The sequence below is a fragment of the Rosa chinensis genome, chromosome 3 (genome assembly GCF_002994745.2).
Source record: "Rosa chinensis cultivar Old Blush chromosome 3, RchiOBHm-V2, whole genome shotgun sequence".
NCBI lineage: Eukaryota > Viridiplantae > Streptophyta > Magnoliopsida > Rosales > Rosaceae > Rosa > Rosa chinensis.
The window spans coordinates 18,337,748-18,357,866 of NC_037090.1; the positions used below are offsets into that span (position 1 = coordinate 18,337,748).

Genomic DNA, 20,119 nt, shown 5'->3' on the forward strand with positions numbered 1-20,119 from the left:
ATCATCATACACATGTGAGTGAATAGAATGATCCTCATAATCGAACACAAGTCATGGAGGAATATGCCTTCATCCGGGGGATTCTAGCTCGATCAAATAATTGAGGTGGCAGAGTGACACTCGAATGTACTTCCATGATTGATTCCATATGGTACGTAGCGATGGGTTCTGAAGTGAACTTTCAGACTTCGTAAAATTGTCGCAGTTTTCAAACGGTAAAACAACAGTGATTAAGCGGTCTCTGCATTTCAGCCGAAGTCTGCAAGTTCGCAAGTCTGCTTTGGAACGTGCCTGCTCATCGTGTGTGTTATTGTTCATAACCCTACTACAAAAGCCTTGTGGCTGATGAGAAAGATGGTTAAAGTTATCTTCAATACTCAATAAGATTATCATCATAAGAAATTCCGGATGACAAACTGAGAGAGGATGAAAGCATTTCTTATAATTTTGAACCATATTTTCTTTCGAAAAGAGAAACTTTACAATGCTGTTAATCTGTTATAATAATCTACAACAGTAAACGGTTGGTGGGGTTATGTGTCTACGTTACACATATATAACCTTGAGATCACAACATAACTACTCCTCTTTAGAGAAATTTCATTCCTATTGGAGCTACAAAATCACAAAACACTACCGTACCAGTGAACACCGGTATAATCCTTGATCATGAGAGTAAATCTAGTAGCTTAAAATGCCAATTGTCTGATGCAAACACTGAAGATAAGAGTGACAGTTTCTCTGATTTGGTACTCAAGCTCAGGCAAATATAAATGAAAATGGAAAGGGAAGCGTAGAAACTGGGAAGGAAGGTTAGGAGGGTTGAAATATTCCCAATGCTCAGATCCTGTTTTTCTAGAAAAGAATTCTTGTTCCTTCAGCAACAACAAAACAAAACTACATCGACACTCTGTAGCAGAACAGCTTTTCAACTCTACTAGCCCATGAGGAACATATTCCATGCGGGGATTATAATCTATATGCTTTGCCAAATTATGGTAGCAAATAGATACTTTATTATGAGTGAGTGTACCCCAGACTTGAAACTAGTTTGCCAAAATGTCTGTATCACGGACTATCCTCATAGAGGGGAGTAAAATTGCAGCCACCGGGTTCTTTGCCATACCACCGCTTTCATCAATAATCAGCCTTAAGCCTTCAATATGAAGCTTCCCATGATGTCCACTTACAATAACAGTTGGAGTCTTTTTCAGTTCCTATAAGATACCAAAACACCAGCAAATGTCTAGATTTCAGTAACATTCCAATAGTATGAGGATATATAACAAATCTCAGTTAATCCAGACAACTGAAATTTTTATCAAGAATAAATATTGAAATTCATGGAATAAAAGAATCTTGGGCCCCTATATAGGGAAAGTTTCACTAAAGAGGATTAGCGATATCAAGGGGCTTTTTCCGATTATAGGCATAAAAGAGAATGCACATTTGAGTATGCATTCTCTTACAAGCGGTTGATTGCCAACAACGTAAAACAAGCGCATGCTGTTGGCAATCTACCAGCTATAAGAAAATGCATGCTTGTCTGCTGATAAAAAGAGGTATAGAACCATCACCTCTGGTATATTCCACACGTCTTTCCTGCCACTCAGAGCCTCTATCTTAGGTACCCGAGTATCTCGGGCTTTCAGAAACTCCAACTGTTGTTTGACATCTTTATCTTTCTCCAAACCGGCGTGCACGGCAATCAATTTACAGCGTTTGGTTTCACCCTCAATCTCTACACAGACATCATCCTGGAAAAAGTGCACATCATCAATACTCACTAAGCTTCATCATTTGTTCTCAATTACTGCATTCTGCTTCAGAACACACAAAAAATGGGAAATCGAAGCCATTTAAATTTTCCTCTCAATTTTACACAATGACTCTAATCAAATGCTCTTTAGTGTGGTAAAAAATTTAGATGAGAGCAAGTAAAACAAGCCTGACCTCTTCATGCACCCAAACCAGATCGGCAAGAAACTTCTTATGATCATCAGGAACTGCCTTCATCAGATCTGGCCATAAGAATTGTTCCATTTGAGAAAGTCACAAAACGAATTCATATCAGTGGATTTACTGAGAAAGCACACTAACCAATCCAACCATAGACAACTAGTTAGAAGTACTGAATAGCACAATGATACATCCATAATTTGGCAAAGCAAGATTCAAACTTATGACACGCAACGGTGTATAGGGGAAAATCATACAATTAAGAGACACATGAAATAGCCATGGATTGCCCAAAAATGCACGGTTTCGTTGCCAAATTGAACCAAGAATCACTCGACTGAAAAAACGGATAATGGCCACCGAAAGATTTAAATTAAGTAAATTTAACACTCCGCAAGAACTAAAGTTACTGAATTATATACAAAGTAACACAACAAGACATTCACAATTCGGCAAACCAAGATTCAAACTTATGTACAGCAGAAAATCCAACTGATCTGAATTCAAAACCATCATGAAATCACCAGGGATTACCCAAAAATGCATAAAACAGAATCGTTCCATTGCCACTCTACTGAAAAAAACTGTAAATGACCACCGAAAGATTTAAGAGATGTAAATTTAACACTACACAAGCACTAAAGTTACTAACTACTACACTTAGTAACACTGTGAAACATTAATGACTCAACAAACCAAGATTGTCACTTGCAAAATGCGACTGAATGCAGCTGAAATTCAACAACCAAAACACACAATCAATTTCCATCACCAAACATAATCATACCGGCAGAGCCATGAGGCACCCCATAAGACTCAAAAGTGGGCCCAGCGTCATAAATGGAACCCTGGTACTCGGTCCCCTTAGCCTTATTAAACCCCTTCATACTCCCAGCCCATCTCCTCCCTTGCAAGTGCATTCCCTCGTACCCCTCGGCCTTGAACCACCCTTCTCTCTCCTCATTGTCCTCGAACTCCTTCCACCCCTCCCGGAACTCGGACCCGTCCGCCGGCGGAGGCAGGACTCTCAAGAAGCCGGCGAAGGCGAAGTCGTGGTTTCCGGCGATGAAGACGTGTTTCTGATGCGGGTATCTGGAGGGCAGGGAAATGAGGAAGTCGAGGACTTTGTTGGTGTCTGGGCCGCGGTCGCAGTAGTCGCCGAGGAAGATGACGAGGGCGGTGGCGAAGTCTGAAGAGGGGATGGAGGATTCGAGATTGGACCAGAGGTTTTGGAGCTTCGTGTGGAAGCCGTGGACGTCGCCGATGCAGCAGACTTGTCTGGGTTTTGGGTCCGACATGGTTTTGGTTTTCCGGTTAAGGGTGCTGAGATTCGGTACAAATGAATGTGGAAAGTTGCTCGGAGGTTGAACTGGGGGCTTATATATGTGGCGGGGTTTGTGGCTGTGATTCTCGTTGAAATCAAACTCCAATTTGAACTTCTTTTCTTTATTTATTTAATAAAACTACAAGTCTACAAGACAATTTGATTGGAAGAATTTTGGGCTCTGACCACCGGCTACGGTTCCTAATGTGATTTATATTCTACGTTTAGGAATTTAACGGGGAATTCGTGTTTATTGTACTAGTTTTACGTACGATAACCACACTTCAGAGGTTCTAATGAGTCTTCTCTTTATTTTAGTATTTTTCTTAAAATGTCATATTGTAACACAACGAGTCTTCTCCTTATTCTAGTATTTTTTTACCTCCATTGTTAATATTCTTATTTAACTCTTCAATTTGTTGCGTATAATTCTTAACTAGAATTTTAACTTGGCAAAATTTAACTAGAATTCGAAGAAGGATAGTTGCATACCGAATCTTTAGACCTCACATAAAACATAAAAAAGCAATCAGCTCTTAAATCAAGACGTTGATGGAAGACCTGGCTCCTTTAAAGTGAGGATGATGTGAATTTACTTTAATTTCATAAAATCTGAACTTTTTGTCTAATCTAAAGGTCATGACAATTGACACATTATTCTTCCATAAATTTTTAGTTTTTCATCTAAACCACAGTTAACTTGCCGTTAACTCAAGAAAAAAAAATTAGGGATTTGAGTTGCTGCGTTTCTTTTATCTAAGCTTCCATGGCAACTCATCCATGGTTGAAGAAAAGAATAAATAAATTGTGTTGTTATTGATTTACCATTCAATTGTTCATTATCTCAGTTGCGTTTGCCCTTTAGTTTGTTCCAATGCTAGAAATATATATTCAAGAATTGTTCAGTGATCCATTAGCCAACGTCATGAATTTAAGAAGAAGAAAAAAAAACTTGTGTAACAACAAAAAACAATTATTAGCTAGCATTCAAGATTGAAACTTGGGAAAGCATTGGAAATTTCTATCAGATGATAGGAGGAATTTCATTTAACTTATATTAGTCATGGAATTACGAACTCATTCTTGGTCAATTTGAGTTTTTCCAGATACAGTATTGCTTCTTGATGAATTTTCCAATTAACACAACTTCCAGGGTTATGTTTATAATTCATATGCCATATTCATTGCTGCTATTCACTGCAAGTCAGCTTTTTTATTTTTTCTTCTTCTCTGCAACCATGAATGAGTTGCCATGGCTAGAAGCACAGAGAAAGAACACGCAGCAACTCCTCGAGTCCTCGCCAAATCCCTAATTTATTTTTTTATTTTTTATTTTTTTGTCTAGAGTTAACGGCAAGTTAACTGTGGTTTAGACGAAAAAAACTAAAAATTGATGGAAAAGTGATGTGTCAATTGTCATGATATTTAGATTAGATAAAGAGTCTAGATTTTATGAAATTGAAGAAAATTCACACTTTTTTCACTTTAGATGAGCTAGATCCATGAAGGAATACCCTGGCTAGAGAAGAGGCAGATTTGTCTGAGGTTAGTTATATAATTAATGATTGTCGTCATTACATGGGGGCTTTCTATTTTGTTTTTCTTTGACATATCTTTCATGAAGCAAATGGTGTTGCAAATAGGCCTGCACGATCTAGTATCTTTGTTAGATGAGTATTGGATAGATGACACTTTTGATATTATTCAGGATGTTTTTTATTGAGGATAGTTGTATTACTACACGGGGTTTAGGCTCCATGTCCCCCTTGTTGTACTCTCCAAACTTATATGTCCCCCTTGCAGTTTTCAAACGGTAAAACAACAGTGTTTAAACGGTCCCTGCATTTCAGCGGAACTCTGCAAGTTCGCATGGTCTGCTTGAGAACGTGCCTGCCCATCGTTTGTGTTATTGTTCATATCTATACTACAAAAGCCCTGTGGCTAATGAGAAAGATGGTGAAAGTTATCTTCACTGCTCAATAAGGTTATCATCATAAGAACTTCCGGATGACAAACTGAGAGGATAAAAGCATTTCTTACAATTTTGAACATATTCTTTTGGAAAGAGAAACTTTACAATACTGTTAATCTGTTATGGTGATCTACAGCCGTAAACGGTTGGTGGGGCACTGGGAGTATATGTGTCTACGTTACACTCATATATAAGCTTGAGATCACAACATTAAGTACTCCTCTTTAGGGAAATTTCAATCCTTTTGGAGCTACAAAATCACAAAAGAGAGGTGCTACCGTACCAGTGAACACCGGTATAATCCTTGCTCATGAGAGTAAATCTGGTAGCTTAAAATGCCAATAGTCTGATGCAAACACTGAAGAAAAGAGTGACAGTTTCTCTGATTTGGTACTCAAGCTCAGGCAAATAATAAATGAAAATGGAGAGGGAAGAGTAGCAACTGGGAAGGAAGGTTGGGAAGGTTGAAATATTCCCGATGCTCAGATCCTGTTTTTCTAGAAAAGAATCTTGTTCCTTCAGCAACAACAAAACAAAACTACATCGACACTTCCATATCATTCAAAGATGTAGGGGAACAACTTTTCAACTCTACTAGCCCATGAGGAACATATTCCATGCGGGGATTATAACATATATGCTTTGCCAGATTACGCTAGCAAACAGATGCTTTATTATGAGTGACTGAGTGAGTGTATGACAGTGCAGCATGTACCCCAGACTTGAAACTAGTTTGCCAAAACGTCTGTATCACGGATTATTTTCATAGAGGGGAGTAAAATTGCAGCCACTGGGTTCTTTGCCTTACCATCGCCTTCATCAATAATCAGCCTTAAGCCTTCAATATGAAGTTTCCCATGATGTCCACTTACAATAACAGTTTGAGTCTTTTTCAGTTCCTATAAGATACCAAAACACCAGCAAACGTCTAGATTTCAGTAACATTCCAATAGCATGAGGATATATTGCAAATCTCAGTTAACCCAGACATATGAAAATCTTTATCAAGAATAATAAATATAGAAATTCAGGGAATAAAAGAACCTTAGGCTCCTAAATCAGGAAAGCTTCAATAAAGAGGATAAGCGATATCAAGGGATTTTCCGTTATAGGAATAAAAGAGAAACATTTGAGTATGCATTCTCTTACATGCGGTTGATTGCCAACGACGTAAAACAAGCGCATGCTGTTGGCAATCCACCAGCTATAAGAAAATGCACGCTTTGTCTAGAACCATCACCTCTGGTATATTCAACACGTCTTTCCTGCCACTCAGAGCCTTTATCTTAGGTACCCGAGTATCTCTGGCTTTCAGAAACTCCAACTGTTGTTTGACATCGTTATCTTTCTCCAAACCGGCGTGCACAGCAATCAATTTACAGTGTTTGGTTTCACCCTCAATCTCTACACAGACATCATCCTGGAAAAAATGCAAATCATCAATACTCACTAAGCTTCATCATTTGTTCTCAATTACTGCATTCTGCTTCAGAACACACAAAAAATGGGAAAGCAAAGCCATTTAAATTTTCCTCTCAATTTTACACAATGACTCTAATCAAATGCTCTTTAGTGTCGTAAAAAATTTAGATGCGAGCAAGTAAAACAAGCCTGACCTCTTCATGCACCCAAACCATATCGGCAAGAAACTTCTTATGATCATCAGGAACTACCTTCACCAGATCTGGCCATAAGAATTGTTCCAATTCAAAAAGTCACAATTTGAAATCATATCAGTGGATTTACTGAGGAAGCACACTAACCAATCCAACTATAGACAACTAGTTAGAAGTACTGAATAACAATGATACATCCATAATTTGGCAAACCAAGCTTGTCACTGGCAATGGTGTATAGCGGAAAATCATACAATTCAGAGAGACATGAAATAGTCATGGATTGCCCAAAAATGCATCAAACAAAATGGTTTCGTTGCCAAATTGAACCAAGAGTCACTCAACTGAAAAACAGTTAATGACCACCGAAAGATTTAAAATATGTAAATTTAACACCCCGCAAGAACTCAAGTTACTGAATTAGACGTTCATTATTAAGCAAACCAAGATTGACACTTGCCAAATGCTACTCAATGTAGGCAAAAAAATCCACAATGATACATTTACGATTCATTTGGCAAACCAAGATTCGCACTCAAGAGACATGAAATCGCCAGGTATTACCCAAAAATGCATCAAACAAAATGGTTTCACTGCCACTCCATTGAAAAAACAGTCAATGACCGTCGAAAAATTTAAGATATGTAAATTTAACACTACACAAGCACTAAAATTACGTAGTAACACAATGAGACACTAATGACTCAACAAATCAAGATTGTCCCTTGACTAGTGGTACAGTCTCTCATTCGTATATAGAAGGTTATGAGTTCAACTCACAAAAGATTAGTTATAGCATTTGAATTTTTTATCTGATAAAAAAAAATAAAAAAAATAAAAAAATTGTGACTTGCCTAATTGGACTGAATGTAGCTGAAATTCAACGATCAAAACACACAATCAATTTCCAATAAACAGAATAATCAAGTCAACCAAACGAAACGAAACACCGAGCGCCCTACAATAAGAAAATCATACCGGCAGAGCCATGAGGCACTCCATAAGACTCAAAAGTGGGCCCAGCTTTATAAACGGAACCCTGGTACTCAGTCCCTTTAGCCTTATTAAACCCCTTACTACTCCCAGCCCATCTCCTCCCCTGCAAGTGCATTCCCTCGTACCCCTCGCCCTTAAACCACCCTTCTCTCTCCTCACTCTCCTCGAACTCCTTCCACCCCTCCCGGAACTCGGACCCGTCCGCCGGCGGAGGCAGGACTCTCAAGAACCCGGCGAAGGCGAAGTCGTGGTTTCCCGCGATGAAGACGTGTTTCTGATGCGGGTATCTGGAGGGCAGGGAAATGAGGAAGTCGAGGACTTTGTTGGTGTCTGGGCCGCGGTCGCAGTAGTCGCCGAGGAAGATGACGAGGGCGGTGGCGAATTCTGAAGAGGGGATGGAGATTTCCAGATTGGACCAGAGGTTTTGGAGCTTCGTGTGGAAGCCGTGGACGTCGCCGATGCAGCAGACTAGTCTGGGTTTTGGGTCTGACATGGTTTTGGTCTTCCGGTGAAGGACTTTGGTTAAACGAATGTGGAAAGTTGCTACAATCATTTGAAGTTTTTCTCTGTATTATTATTATTATTAGGTATTATTATTATTATTTTTTTACAAAACGAATCTTTTTAAATGAAACTACAAGACAATTTCATTGTAAGGATCTTGGACTGAGTCCAAGCACTTGCATCCGGATGTGATCACACCTCAGAGATTCCAAACATGAAAATTTGATACCGACCTCGAGCTCAAATTAATTGCAATTAATCCACAATAAATGTAAACAATAATAAATTTTGAATGTGTTACGATTGGGAGGAGAAGTTTTGGGCCAGAAAAGCATAGAGGTCCGAGACGGAATTGGGGCCGGGGTTTGTGCTGTGCGGTGATTCTCGTTAAAATCAAACTCCAATTGAATTACTATTTTTTTTTTTTAAAGTTTCGTTTTAAATAAAGGGTCCTTGACCCAAAGCCCCAAAATGAGGGAAAATTATCCCACTTACCCCAGCAAGAGATTTTTGTTCTCACTTGCCCATTTTAAAACAAAATGACAATTTTGCCCTAAGCTAATTAATGAATTTACATCGTGCCTCTATGTCTCTCTCCGCTCTCCACGATCTGAACTCTCTCTCTCTCTCATCCCTCTCCGTTTGCTCTCTCTCTCTCTCTCTCTCTCTCCCTCTCATCGCTCTCCGACCTGCTCTCTCTCTCTCTCTCTCTCTCTCTCTCTCTCTCTCTCTCTCTCTCTCTCATTCCTCTCCGATCTGCTCTCTCTCCGTCTCTCTCTCTCTCTCATCGCTCCCGGATCTCTAATCCCTAGAAATGGGGTAAATGGACAAAATCCCTTAAATAGAACTATAAGACAATTTGATCGTAAGGATTTTGGACTCTCTAACCACTGGCACTAGATGTGCTAGTTTTACATATGAAAACCACACTTTGTTTCCAAACATGAAACTTTGATACCTCAAACTCAGATTGAGAGGTATGATTATGGTAACGTACGTAATATATACGGAAGGAACTGACTGACCATTGCATAACAAATTGCAAACCACAGAAAAAGTAAACATTAGTAAATTTTGTATTATGTAGAATCTTTAACTGAAGCTTCTGACATTATTCATCTTTGGTATTGTCTTGGTCACTGTTATCATCATCATCTATTTCTTCTTTGGTATATAACCATGGAACCACAAACACCAGAGAAGAAGGAAAAAGAAGCAGAGTCTACTATAGAAGAACCACCAAGGGCTAGCTGCTGTAGGCGAGCGTTGTGAGATATGTGGCGCCGGTCACAGTACTGTAACATGCACATATGATGACATTGGCCTAGACTCTCTAGTAGGAAGTGATGAGGAGGAGTTACCAGAGGGATTTACAAGGGCACCATTGCACTACAGTACCAAGGTGAATGGTTAACGCCTTCGAGGACCTGCTGTTCGTGATGTTCCCATGGTTTGTTTTCGTTGTTATAAGTTTGGTGAGCACCGGCCCGAAAAGAATTGCTGGTACTGGGGTCAGTCTGACGGTCTGCAAGAAAATCATTGTGTTTACTCTGTACTAGTTCATTCAGTTTGATCCCAGAATGTATTTGAGCTGGAAAGTTCTGATGTCTCCCTCGCTGTCATTTTTCCATGGTGCAGATCATATGTAACTAGAATATGCATGTATGAATGTATGATCACTTAATTATCATGGTTGCCATCAAATCATTTTAGTAATTGTCTGACAAAACATAAACAAAAAGTACATTTTCTGTGTGTCCCTAAAATATATAGCTGATTATAGCTGCATTGGTGGAAAACCAGGACAAAAGAATGTAATAATGCGCAAGATGGACTACTTTACACAGATAAATGCTATCCTATTGTATTGTATAACAGTCATATTTGTAGCAGTGAGTGAGTGAAGCGGGTTATCTCCTCTGAAAGTTGAGGAACTTGATTCCATATGCAAACACAAAGAAGAAAAGGAGGACCCAGCCAACATGGGCAGCTGCGACAGCCGGAAGGAAATCATAATCAAAACCCAGCTGATCCTTAAGGAACGTCTTCAATTTCATAGTGCCATATCCAGGTAGCACAAGATCAGCATCCTTGTCACCCACTTGAGAGGTCACAAGGCCATATAGCGTCCAAGCCACAGGTGAAGCCCAGTAGTACCACCTCCACCATATTGGGATTTGCTGCTCATAATAAGAAATGTGGTGAGCTATTGTATCCCAACACAAACAGAAAATCAAGTATGGTTGACGCATTGTGCAATATTTATTTGGATTTGATGTCACATACCGGTCTTGGAATGAGAAACCCGGAAAACAAATTCCAGAAACTGAGGAAAAAGGACATAACAATTGCAGCAATCTGGTGGCCTGGAGTGAGTGCAACAACCATCATCCCATACATTGTGAAGTAGATGAAGCACATCAGTATGTAGTAGTAGAACCAGAGGAATTTAGCTATCTTCCACTCAAATCCAATCATAGAGTAGAGGATAAGAGTGTAGATAAAAGTTTGAATTGCAACATAGATTGTCTCTATGGCCACCTGCAAAAGAAGTGAGATAGCTCTTCAGTGAAGTATTGTGATAACCAACTTTTGCTAGATTCACTAGGTTTAGAATTATAAAAGTTTCTAGACCAGGTTATCAAGTGTATGCATTACCTGAGCAAATGCATAAGGCAGTTCAGAATACATCCCAGCCGCTCTTTCACGATAGAAAACTGTTCTTTCAATGGCAACAACTGCTTGCACCGCAGAAGCATTTGTAGCTCCAAGGAAAAGCACAGCAGCATACATGGCTCCCAAAAGGTTCATCAGATCTTGTTGTTGGGTTCTATTATATGATGATATTAGTTAACATCAGATACAGATACCAAGAGCATGTTATAGTTAACTACGCAGTTGCAGTCAATCAATAAAACTAATTAGTCTAAGGAATGAGATCTTACGTCTGTTGTCCCTTGTTCCAGAAGATAAGACCAAATAAAACACCAATGACTATTGTCATGAAGAACCGGATGGCGTTGTACTGGGGGTTTCTCCAATAAGACCAATGCATTTTCCAGAAACAAGCTTTGCATTGAACAGGGAATGGTTGGGAGTATTTGGTTGGGAAGTAGAGATCCTTGGACCCTGGCACCGGAGTACTAAGCTCTTCGATAAGCTCTTGATTCCTCCTAAAAATACATCAAGAACAAGAGTGAGAATTAATCAAAAGATGGAAAATTAGAGGAACAATAACATTTCGAGGGAAAAAATTCACACTTACTGGTAAAGTGAGGAATTGGCATAAATGTCTGCAAAGTCCACATCCAGTTGAGCCTCAACTGAAGGAGCAGTAACCTCAAGCATCCATGTAGCAGGATTGTAACCATCCTTAATCTTAGTGACCCCAGGAACAGCCTGTAACAGATTTATGTTAGTCCATAGGGCATTAAAAATCAGCATAACTCAGTAATAAATTCCCAGCTCAGATTTTCAAAGCCAAGTAAAAATGTAAACAAAACCACAACCACAAAAAAAAGCTTACTTCAAAATATTCTACAAGTTTGTGAGATTGGCGACCTAGAGGTCCAGCATATATAACTTGCCCTCCTCGTTTCATCAGAAGCAGCTGCAGAAAGCACAAATCAAGTTGGAAAAATGTAAGAGGCAGGGAGGCACTAAACAAGAATACACACAGAGGTAACAAAAGACTAGGAGGTTGAGTGATACCTCATCAAAAGCTTCAAAAATATCTATGCTTGGCTGATGAATCGTGCAGACGACAGTTCTTCCAGTGTCCACTGTGTTTCTCACAGTACGCATAACGATGGCAGCAGCCCTGGCATCAAGTCCAGATGTTGGTTCATCCATGAAAATAATAGAGGGGTTGGCTACCAGCTCCACGGCTATGGTTAGTCTCTTCCTTTGTTCCGTTGAAAGACCATCTATTCCCGGAAGGCCAACTAGAGCATCTCTAATGGGATTAAGCTCAACCAACTCCATGACTTCCTCAACAAACATCTGTATCACATCAAAAAAAGAGATCTCAATGTACTGATGATCGTTGAAGAATAGGACTTGAAACTTAGAAGAGAAAAATCTGGTAAAGGTCCAAGAAAAGGGATTCTCTTATTGAGTATGCATTGCATACAACATACCTTTCTTGTTCGGGTCTTTACATTTGAAGAAAGACGGAGCCAGGCTGAATACAGAAGAGATTCGTATACAGTAACATGTGGTGAATGGATGTCATTCTGCTCACAATAACCACTAACACGAGCAAATGTGTCTTGTTTCTTTGGATAACCGGAGATGTTAATACTTCCTTCAATATAACCACCTGTCTTTCTTCCTGCCAAGACATCCATAAGAGTTGTTTTTCCAGCACCACTAACACCTACAAGTGCTGTCAATACTCCTGGTCTAAAAGCACCACTGACATCTCTTAGGAGCTGAAGGCGATCTTGATCAACTCCTTGACTCTTCATTTCCTATTATTAGATTACAGAAGCTCACATAACAAAGACCTTTTGAATGATACACAAATGAAGAACATTTCTTAAAGGAAAAGACGGCATACAATTTTTACATTGAATAACTTACAGCTGGCATATCGACATAGTAGTTCACATGGTTAAATGCGAGTGACAGGGGTTGGAAGGGCAAAACCATTCCTTTCGTTGGTGCATGCTCTGAAGAACTCCTCAATGCCATATCAATACCTGAAATTTTTCGTAAGAATTAATTACTTGTCTTAATAGAGACTGCTTGTCCTAGTAGAGACATACTGGTGTGGGAAAAGTAACCACAACTTAAAGGAGAGGAGATAAATGTGCAAACCTTCAGTTGATGACTTCCTTTTCTTTTTCTCACTTTTTTCATCAGCTATGACAGCCTTCGAATCTCCAAGAGCTGGTGTTGATAATCCAATACAAGAAAGACGGTTCGTCAACTCTAGAATTTCACATTCACTAATGAAAAAGAAAAAACTTGAAAACGAGTTGAACTTACGATTCAGAAAAGTCAATGCAGCAATGAATAAGATGTTAAAGAGAAGAGAAAATCCAAATAGTGCTCCAATACATATCCAGAACCAATATTCATCTGTGAAGAATCCTCTGGACTTAAGGAGGACTTTCCCAACTGTAGGTTCATTAATTCTTGGATCTGTATTTCGCTGCAGGTCCAGTGGATAAGAGTATTTTAGAACTTTCAATAATGTCTTATGCTTGAGAATTCAAAAGCTGGCTATAGTCATATATTTTCCTACACATGAAAGTTGTTTACACAGAATGGAAAATCATGAAATGATGACTATTAAGCCTCTGAGGGATCTTACCGCGCTCCATCTTTTATCGAGGAATTCGTTCATGACAATTGCATTCTGTCCATACATCATAGGAGATATATAGTAGCCCCATATCATCCAAGGCTCAATGTCATCTGCAGTCACAAGAATTAACTATTATATATAATGAAATACCATGATGAAGTATGAAATTTTTTTAAGTGATTTCTAATATCAACCAGGTACTAACAGATTGCTTCAACAAGAAGAAAATGGCTCAAGTGAGAAAGATTGAGTGCATACTTTTGGCAACAATAAATCCTCCCAGAACAAACACCATAAGCAAGGTGAAGGTACCGAGAGTATTTGCAACCGTTTGTGTTCTTCCAAGAGCAGCAATGAACCGAAAGAGGGACAGTGCCATTTGATGAATGCCAAAAAAAGCCAAAAACTGTCTGAAAAATCTGTAGTAGTGAATAAAAACAAAATATGAGTGGATATATCTCTGATCCCCATATATTTATATTCCAAGATGAAACTTGAACCCTGTTTACCTGCTAGCAGCTGGAGCAAATCCAATGGTGTAATAAGTAAGAACAATCCATATTGCCGACTCCATTAAAGATAGGGGGATCCTAAGGACCCAAATGGGAAAACCAAAAGCCCAAGCAGGATAAAACAAGAAATCCCTCTGTTTATAAAACACAGGAAGCCTGAAAACAGTCATTGCCAGTTCTGCCATTCCATTGAACATGACATTAATCAGACTGAAAAACAGTGCTCCGAAAAATTTTCCTCCATCTTGTACAGTTCCCACTGGCATTTGAGTCCTAAGGAACACTGTGAACGCAATTACTGACATAATTGTTATCTGGGTTGTCTTGAATACATACACAAAAGAATTGCGCTTCATTAGCAGCCACTCCCTTGCAAAACAAGCCTTGAACAGTTCCCAATTTGAAATACCATATTTCTCTTTGACTAATGCAGCTGGGTGAGCTCTTGACTTTTCATAAGGAACCCCAAGTTCTGATGCAATCTGTTGGCCATATTGGAAATTGTTGAAGCACTCAACAAACTCAGCAACTTCAATGTATCTGTAAGGTTCGGTTTTCTTGAACCAGTATTGTTCTTGATCCTTCTTAGATGTTACTTCTTGCAAAAAGTCAGCAACTCCTTTCCTCTCCGGGCATTTGAAACCCATGTATTCAAAGAACTCGAGAACACTCTCACGCGGACCGTGGTACACAATCTGACCTTCTGAAAGTAAGATAAGGTCATCAAACAGCTCAAATGTCTCTGGTGCTGGTTGAAGAAGAGAGATGACCATTGTGACATCCATTATATGTACCATTTGCCTCATGTACCTGCATATCTGAAAAGTTGTGGAACTGTCTAACCCTGTTGAAATTTCATCCATTAAAAGCACCTTTGCTGGTCCAACCAACATTTCCCCTGCATATTGTTCAGGCAAAACCCATTAGGTTGGTAAGACTGTCTGACACATTACATTGCGAGACCATGAATTCGGATCTATTTGGGTAATTCTGATTAAAATTCATCACCCAGACATTGTCTCGCATCATTACTAAACATGTTAGATATCTGACAAGAAGCATACCAGTTGTGACACGCTTTTTCTGGCCACCAGAAATACCCCTTCTCATTTCATCACCAACCATAATATCAGAACAGATATCCAAACCAAGAATCTGTTAATGATTCATAAGAAGTAAGAAATAATTGGATTGATGAAAGATTAAGCTATATATATTTCAGCTTCAGAAAAAAAAATGGCGATTAAAGACAGACCTTGATAACATAATCTGTGACCAAACTAGTCTTCAGGCCTGAAACTGAGGTGGCTTTCATGAATGCATCAATCTCAGGATCCGGCTTGATTCCTGCTTCTTTTTCTCTTCTGGAAAGTTCAGCCAGCATTTCATATCTAGTCCCCACACCTAAGCATCGTCCCGAAAAATCCAATGTCTCCCTCACTGTCATTTCTCCATAGTGAAGATCATGTTGACTGATATAAGCACATGTCCTTCGGGGAACAAACTCTCTCAATTCATGACCACAGTAAGTGATGTTCCCAGATACCTGTTCATCATTTCCAAGTCGGTCAATATAGAAATGGCACAAAAAATTAAGCAATGACAAGTGAAAATTGGACGAGAATTGAATCATCACCCTTAGATCGTCATCAAGCTTCCCAGCAAGTGCCAACAGCAATGTTGTTTTACCTGCACCTGGAGGACCCAAAAGTAGGGTCATCCTGGAAATTACCAAATCAGTAAAAATGTACTACCAGTACTAAAAGGAGTAACCAACACTTTCTATTTCAAGAAACGAAAGGACAAATCATGAAAATTACCTAGAAGGTTTGACTATTCCATTAACATCTTTAAGTATCTGGATCTTTCTCTTCTTTGATGGAGCAAGACGAATCAAACCCAGAACACTCTACAACCCAGAAACCAAATCAAGTAACAAAACAAACTCAATCATCATCCACATCAACATCCCAGTGAAATTCACTAGATAAACTATTTGCAGCCTCAAACATCACAAAACTGATACCAAGAAAAACAAAATTACCTCTATAGTGTTCAAGGTAGCATTAAGCAGAGTAGGCAGTGCTCTTTTCCCAACATACACATCTCCTTCAATCGACAGATGCTCATATCTAACTTCAATCTTCGGAATCTCAATCCCAACTCTTTAAAGCCCAAAATTCAAAATCAAAAATTAAAAACAATAATAAATCAAAAAAAATATATTTTTTCTTTGTTAAGAGTGAGCTTCACAGTCTCAAACCTGTCAGTTCTGTCTCTAAGTCTCCTTAGAAACTTTTCATTATCATCTTCCACAACTTTGAGTATGTTCTCCATCAACACCTTCTTGTCTTGCACTCCAAGCCTCGTAACATCCACTTCATCAGTAACCACTCGTCCATTGTCGAGTACCTGCCGGAGCATCCCTCTTCTAAGTCTGTCGTAAGTCGGAAGCCGCTCGATAGCGGCCCACCGGAGCTCTTCATCCTCGTCCTGCCGGCCACTCCGGTTGAACACGTCCGGCGGGACCTGCCACACCTCCCGGAAACTTGTGGACGCCCAGCTCCGCTTGCTCCCATGTGAACCAAAGCTTCTCCGGCTGCTCGTCGACCGGGCCAGATCGTCTCCGGCCAAAGCCAACGCCATTGTGATCTGTTTTGATTAGCAAAACAGCTTGAGTAGTACTTTTTACAACGTTAAGTAATCTCGTTGCAGAAAGAACTTTAAGTGACACCAGCAGCCACCTTCTATGACTGTACTTCTAAATGACGAAGTGATATCCTAACTAACTCGACGACCACCTGTAAAGGATCGAACTCTCAGAGCCTTAAAGAGTTGTTACTTGGCACCCACTTTTGGTGGCGGCCAGTGTGTCATCGTCGTTATGGAGATTAGAGAGAAACTGTACGTGGGAGTTGACGGAAAGGGGCACAAGTCTCATCATGTTTGTCTCATCAGGTTTGAATTTAAGGTTGGTTTCATTTGGTTCTGATGATTTATATAGAATAATTTCTATATATATTTGATATTTCTTTTCAACTTTTGAATCTTCGTTCAATTACTTACGTACGTATCACACTATCACTCCTTCTAAAGCTACAAAGAGTTTTATTTTTAATGTTATCCAATAGATTGTCCACCGCTTGAGGTCATTTCGTGACAATCAGTAAGTTAGAGCAACTGGCATTGTTAACAGCCAATCAACTAAAATTAACCAAACTGCAGTAACTGAGAAGTTTGGAACTTTAGAAGAGCAATAGTGACGCCAAACCAAATCCTAGATATTTTGGATCCAAATTAAGGACAATTTTTCTATGAAGTTCGGGAAATCAAGCTTTATGCAAACAATACTCTGATATCGTGTTTGTGGTTTATCCTAAACCTTATAATTTGACACCGTATGTTTAGGGTTTAGCCTAATTAAACCATATACCATGTCAGCAGTCAGATCATCAATACTTACTAGCCCCAAAAAATTTTAGCCAACGAATACTTTGCAAATAATATTGTATATCAAAGTAACATAAACTAATCTGGTGCAATAGGGAAATGGTAAAACTTAAAGTTTAGGTACGGGTGTAAGAATTAAGAAGAGATAGATCGCATAAACAAACTTACTTGTTTAAAGGATGTCGTTGAAAACTTGCAGCAATAGTTCCTAAATGTAAGCCTCCAGATCGAAAAGAATATATCGTAAGGATAAGTATGTGTTAAAATGGAGGGTATAAAGTAATCGAAACTGGTTGGTGTTCTCTCAGGTCACTGCGTTGGACAATAGGCTGGTGTAAGAACTCTGCTTATATAGTCCAGAACTGTTATCACACAATCAATATCAATGTATCTCAAATTATAGGCATCTATATATATATAGTATATGAATAATTTCCTGCCTAAAACATTTCCATTCCGTATTAGACGATGTTTAAGATTGGATCGAATCCATAATAATCTAAAAGGTTCTTTCTGGATCGTCTAGAAGAATAGACCTTCTAGAAATACCATTATGCAAAAGTATTTAATTTACCAAAAATGTAAATATAGTTTCCAATTTTTTTAAGCGAAAGTTATTTAACAAACAATTTTTATTTCCTGTCACGACCGAATCCAAATCTTGTTCATCACTCTCCTTACTTAAAATCGAGTTTCACGAGTTCTCCAATAATGGGGTCGCTTCCCTCTTTCATCAGGGTAAAAGGTCACAGCAGCAAGTAACCTACCCCTAGGGTATACTTTCTTTTGAAAGGGATTGGGACTCCCTAGTGTGGCCTAGTACTTCATTGTCCAGTGGCTTATATCATTGTCTTTCTCTTTCTTTCTTTTTCTTCTTTTCAGAAAAAATCAATAACCAATATTTATTCTTAGCAACTAAAATTAGGAAAAAAATCGTTTTAGAATTTATTGAGGATCATTACGTTTCAACTTATTCCAAACAACTTATATGCCGTGACATCCTCTCCTTCTAAGTTTTAACAGGTTGCATCGGAGTGAGCCCACTGCCCACACACCATTTCCAGTGGTCTTCTAGAAGCAACAAATCGGGACAAACAAGTTAACAAGCTTCTTCAAAATTACCACTTTGCCCTCAGCCGGAAAAGGTTCGCGGCGCCGCTAAGCCTATTGGTTACTGTACTACTCATGGTGATCAGCCAAACCCTCAGCTTTGCTTATAATTTACAGCCCCCGAGATTTGAAAATCCGTTCCAAAGTCACCCGACTGTGACGTACTCTGCAAAATGGCAGAACGAGTTTAGTTTCATCGATCGCTTTCTTTCGTTGCTTCATGGATCCAATCACTGGTATGAATACATCCATGTGTAGGATAAGAAAGGGATGGTGGAGCTACTACATAATTAAGATTACTGGAATCATTTTCGTTTGTAGTAATTTAGGAAATTTTTGACCCTTTTCTATTTGTTGGAATATTTTGGGTCTTGATTCTAGTAAAAAAAAGTCTTTGGCATTGAAATTTATTTTTTAGGAATATAATACTCAGAGAGAGAAAAAACAAGCACCACTGTTTGGCATACATTATCTTCATTTGTTGATGACTTTCTTGCCTTCCAAGAACTCTTAGGCCTTTGGGACCCGTAATTAGTAGGTAACTTAAATACTCAGTTTGATTAGCTGGTAGTCAGTCAACTACTCTGACCTAGGTATAGAAATTCTGTAATGTTACTGTTCAAGATTCTTGGTCTTGGACTCTTGGAGTAAGACTGAGATATAGGTATGCATGATCCTGTGAAAAGTCTAAGAAATATTATAAATGGTCACTCAATTTTTACATATTCGACATTTTGGTCACTCATATTTTGAATATATCACTTTGGTCACTCAATTTTAACTCTTTTATTCACTCTAGTCATTTCTTTAATTTTTTTCATTAAAAAAAAATTATTTGCTACAATATTAATGATATTTTCATTCAATCAATTGTGAAAAATTGAGAAATATGTATTAGAATGATTGAGAGCAGTGATCAAAGTGAGATAAAATGCCCCTTGGCTGACTAAAGTAATTGACGGTGTAATAGTACGTTGATTGACCAAAGTGATATATTTGAAACTTGAGTGACCAAAGTGTCGAATGAGTCATAGTTGAGTGATCATTTGTGGAATTTTCCCTTTAACCATATGCTATATGGAGCCTTAACCTGACACCCTAACAACTATTCCTTCAATATAATTGGCTATGGAATCTTTATCTACAGTTATTAAGCATGTAGATTATGCTTTCATGAATGCAGCATAAAATAGGTACATCCTGTTAATTATATTTGCATACTATAAATATTAAACACTTGTTACTCCCTGTATTTTACTGCCAAAAACAGTTCAGTCTCTCACCTTTTAAATTAAACAGGTTAGTCTTTATTCTCTCTAATTCTCAAACAACAGGTCTAAAATGACTATTATACCCTTATTT

General features: G+C 38.7%; 3 protein-coding genes across 4 annotated transcripts; all 3 read right to left on the minus strand.

Moving 5' to 3' along the window:
- Positions 1-670: 670 nt before the first annotated feature.
- LOC112193683 (tyrosine-protein phosphatase RLPH2) lies at positions 671-3,657 on the minus strand. The gene is made up of 4 exons (XM_024333907.2): positions 2,747-3,657; positions 1,954-2,021; positions 1,578-1,757; positions 671-1,217 (listed from the first exon to the last, which is right to left on the minus strand). Exons 1-4 carry the CDS (start codon positions 3,255-3,257, stop codon positions 1,047-1,049), a joined length of 930 nt encoding a protein of 309 aa, XP_024189675.1. The 5' UTR covers positions 3,258-3,657; the 3' UTR covers positions 671-1,046.
- A 1,650-nt stretch (positions 3,658-5,307) lies between these two features.
- Positions 5,308-8,440, minus strand: LOC112193682 (tyrosine-protein phosphatase RLPH2). The gene is made up of 4 exons (XM_024333906.2): positions 7,850-8,440; positions 6,872-6,939; positions 6,496-6,675; positions 5,308-6,154 (listed from the first exon to the last, which is right to left on the minus strand). The coding sequence occupies exons 1-4, from the start codon at positions 8,418-8,420 to the stop codon at positions 5,984-5,986; spliced, it is 990 nt and encodes a 329-aa protein (XP_024189674.1). The 5' UTR covers positions 8,421-8,440; the 3' UTR covers positions 5,308-5,983.
- A 1,588-nt stretch (positions 8,441-10,028) lies between these two features.
- Positions 10,029-18,020, minus strand: LOC112193678 (pleiotropic drug resistance protein 2). Of its 2 annotated transcripts, XM_024333901.2 has the most exons (21): positions 17,816-18,020; positions 16,461-16,849; positions 16,242-16,362; positions 16,018-16,106; positions 15,834-15,918; positions 15,453-15,743; positions 15,262-15,352; positions 14,195-15,095; positions 13,944-14,104; positions 13,692-13,795; positions 13,364-13,529; positions 13,193-13,264; positions 12,956-13,074; positions 12,511-12,843; positions 12,083-12,373; positions 11,898-11,981; positions 11,637-11,770; positions 11,317-11,544; positions 11,030-11,201; positions 10,658-10,912; positions 10,029-10,551 (listed from the first exon to the last, which is right to left on the minus strand). In XM_024333901.2, exons 2-21 carry the CDS (start codon positions 16,841-16,843, stop codon positions 10,282-10,284), a joined length of 4,350 nt encoding a protein of 1,449 aa, XP_024189669.1. In that variant the 5' UTR covers positions 16,844-16,849; positions 17,816-18,020; the 3' UTR covers positions 10,029-10,281. The 2 variants fall into 2 exon arrangements, with proteins under 2 accessions (XP_024189669.1, XP_024189667.1); XM_024333899.2 differs by lacking the exon at positions 17,816-18,020 and having other exon boundaries at positions 16,461-17,205.
- Between the last annotated feature and the right edge of the window lie 2,099 nt (positions 18,021-20,119).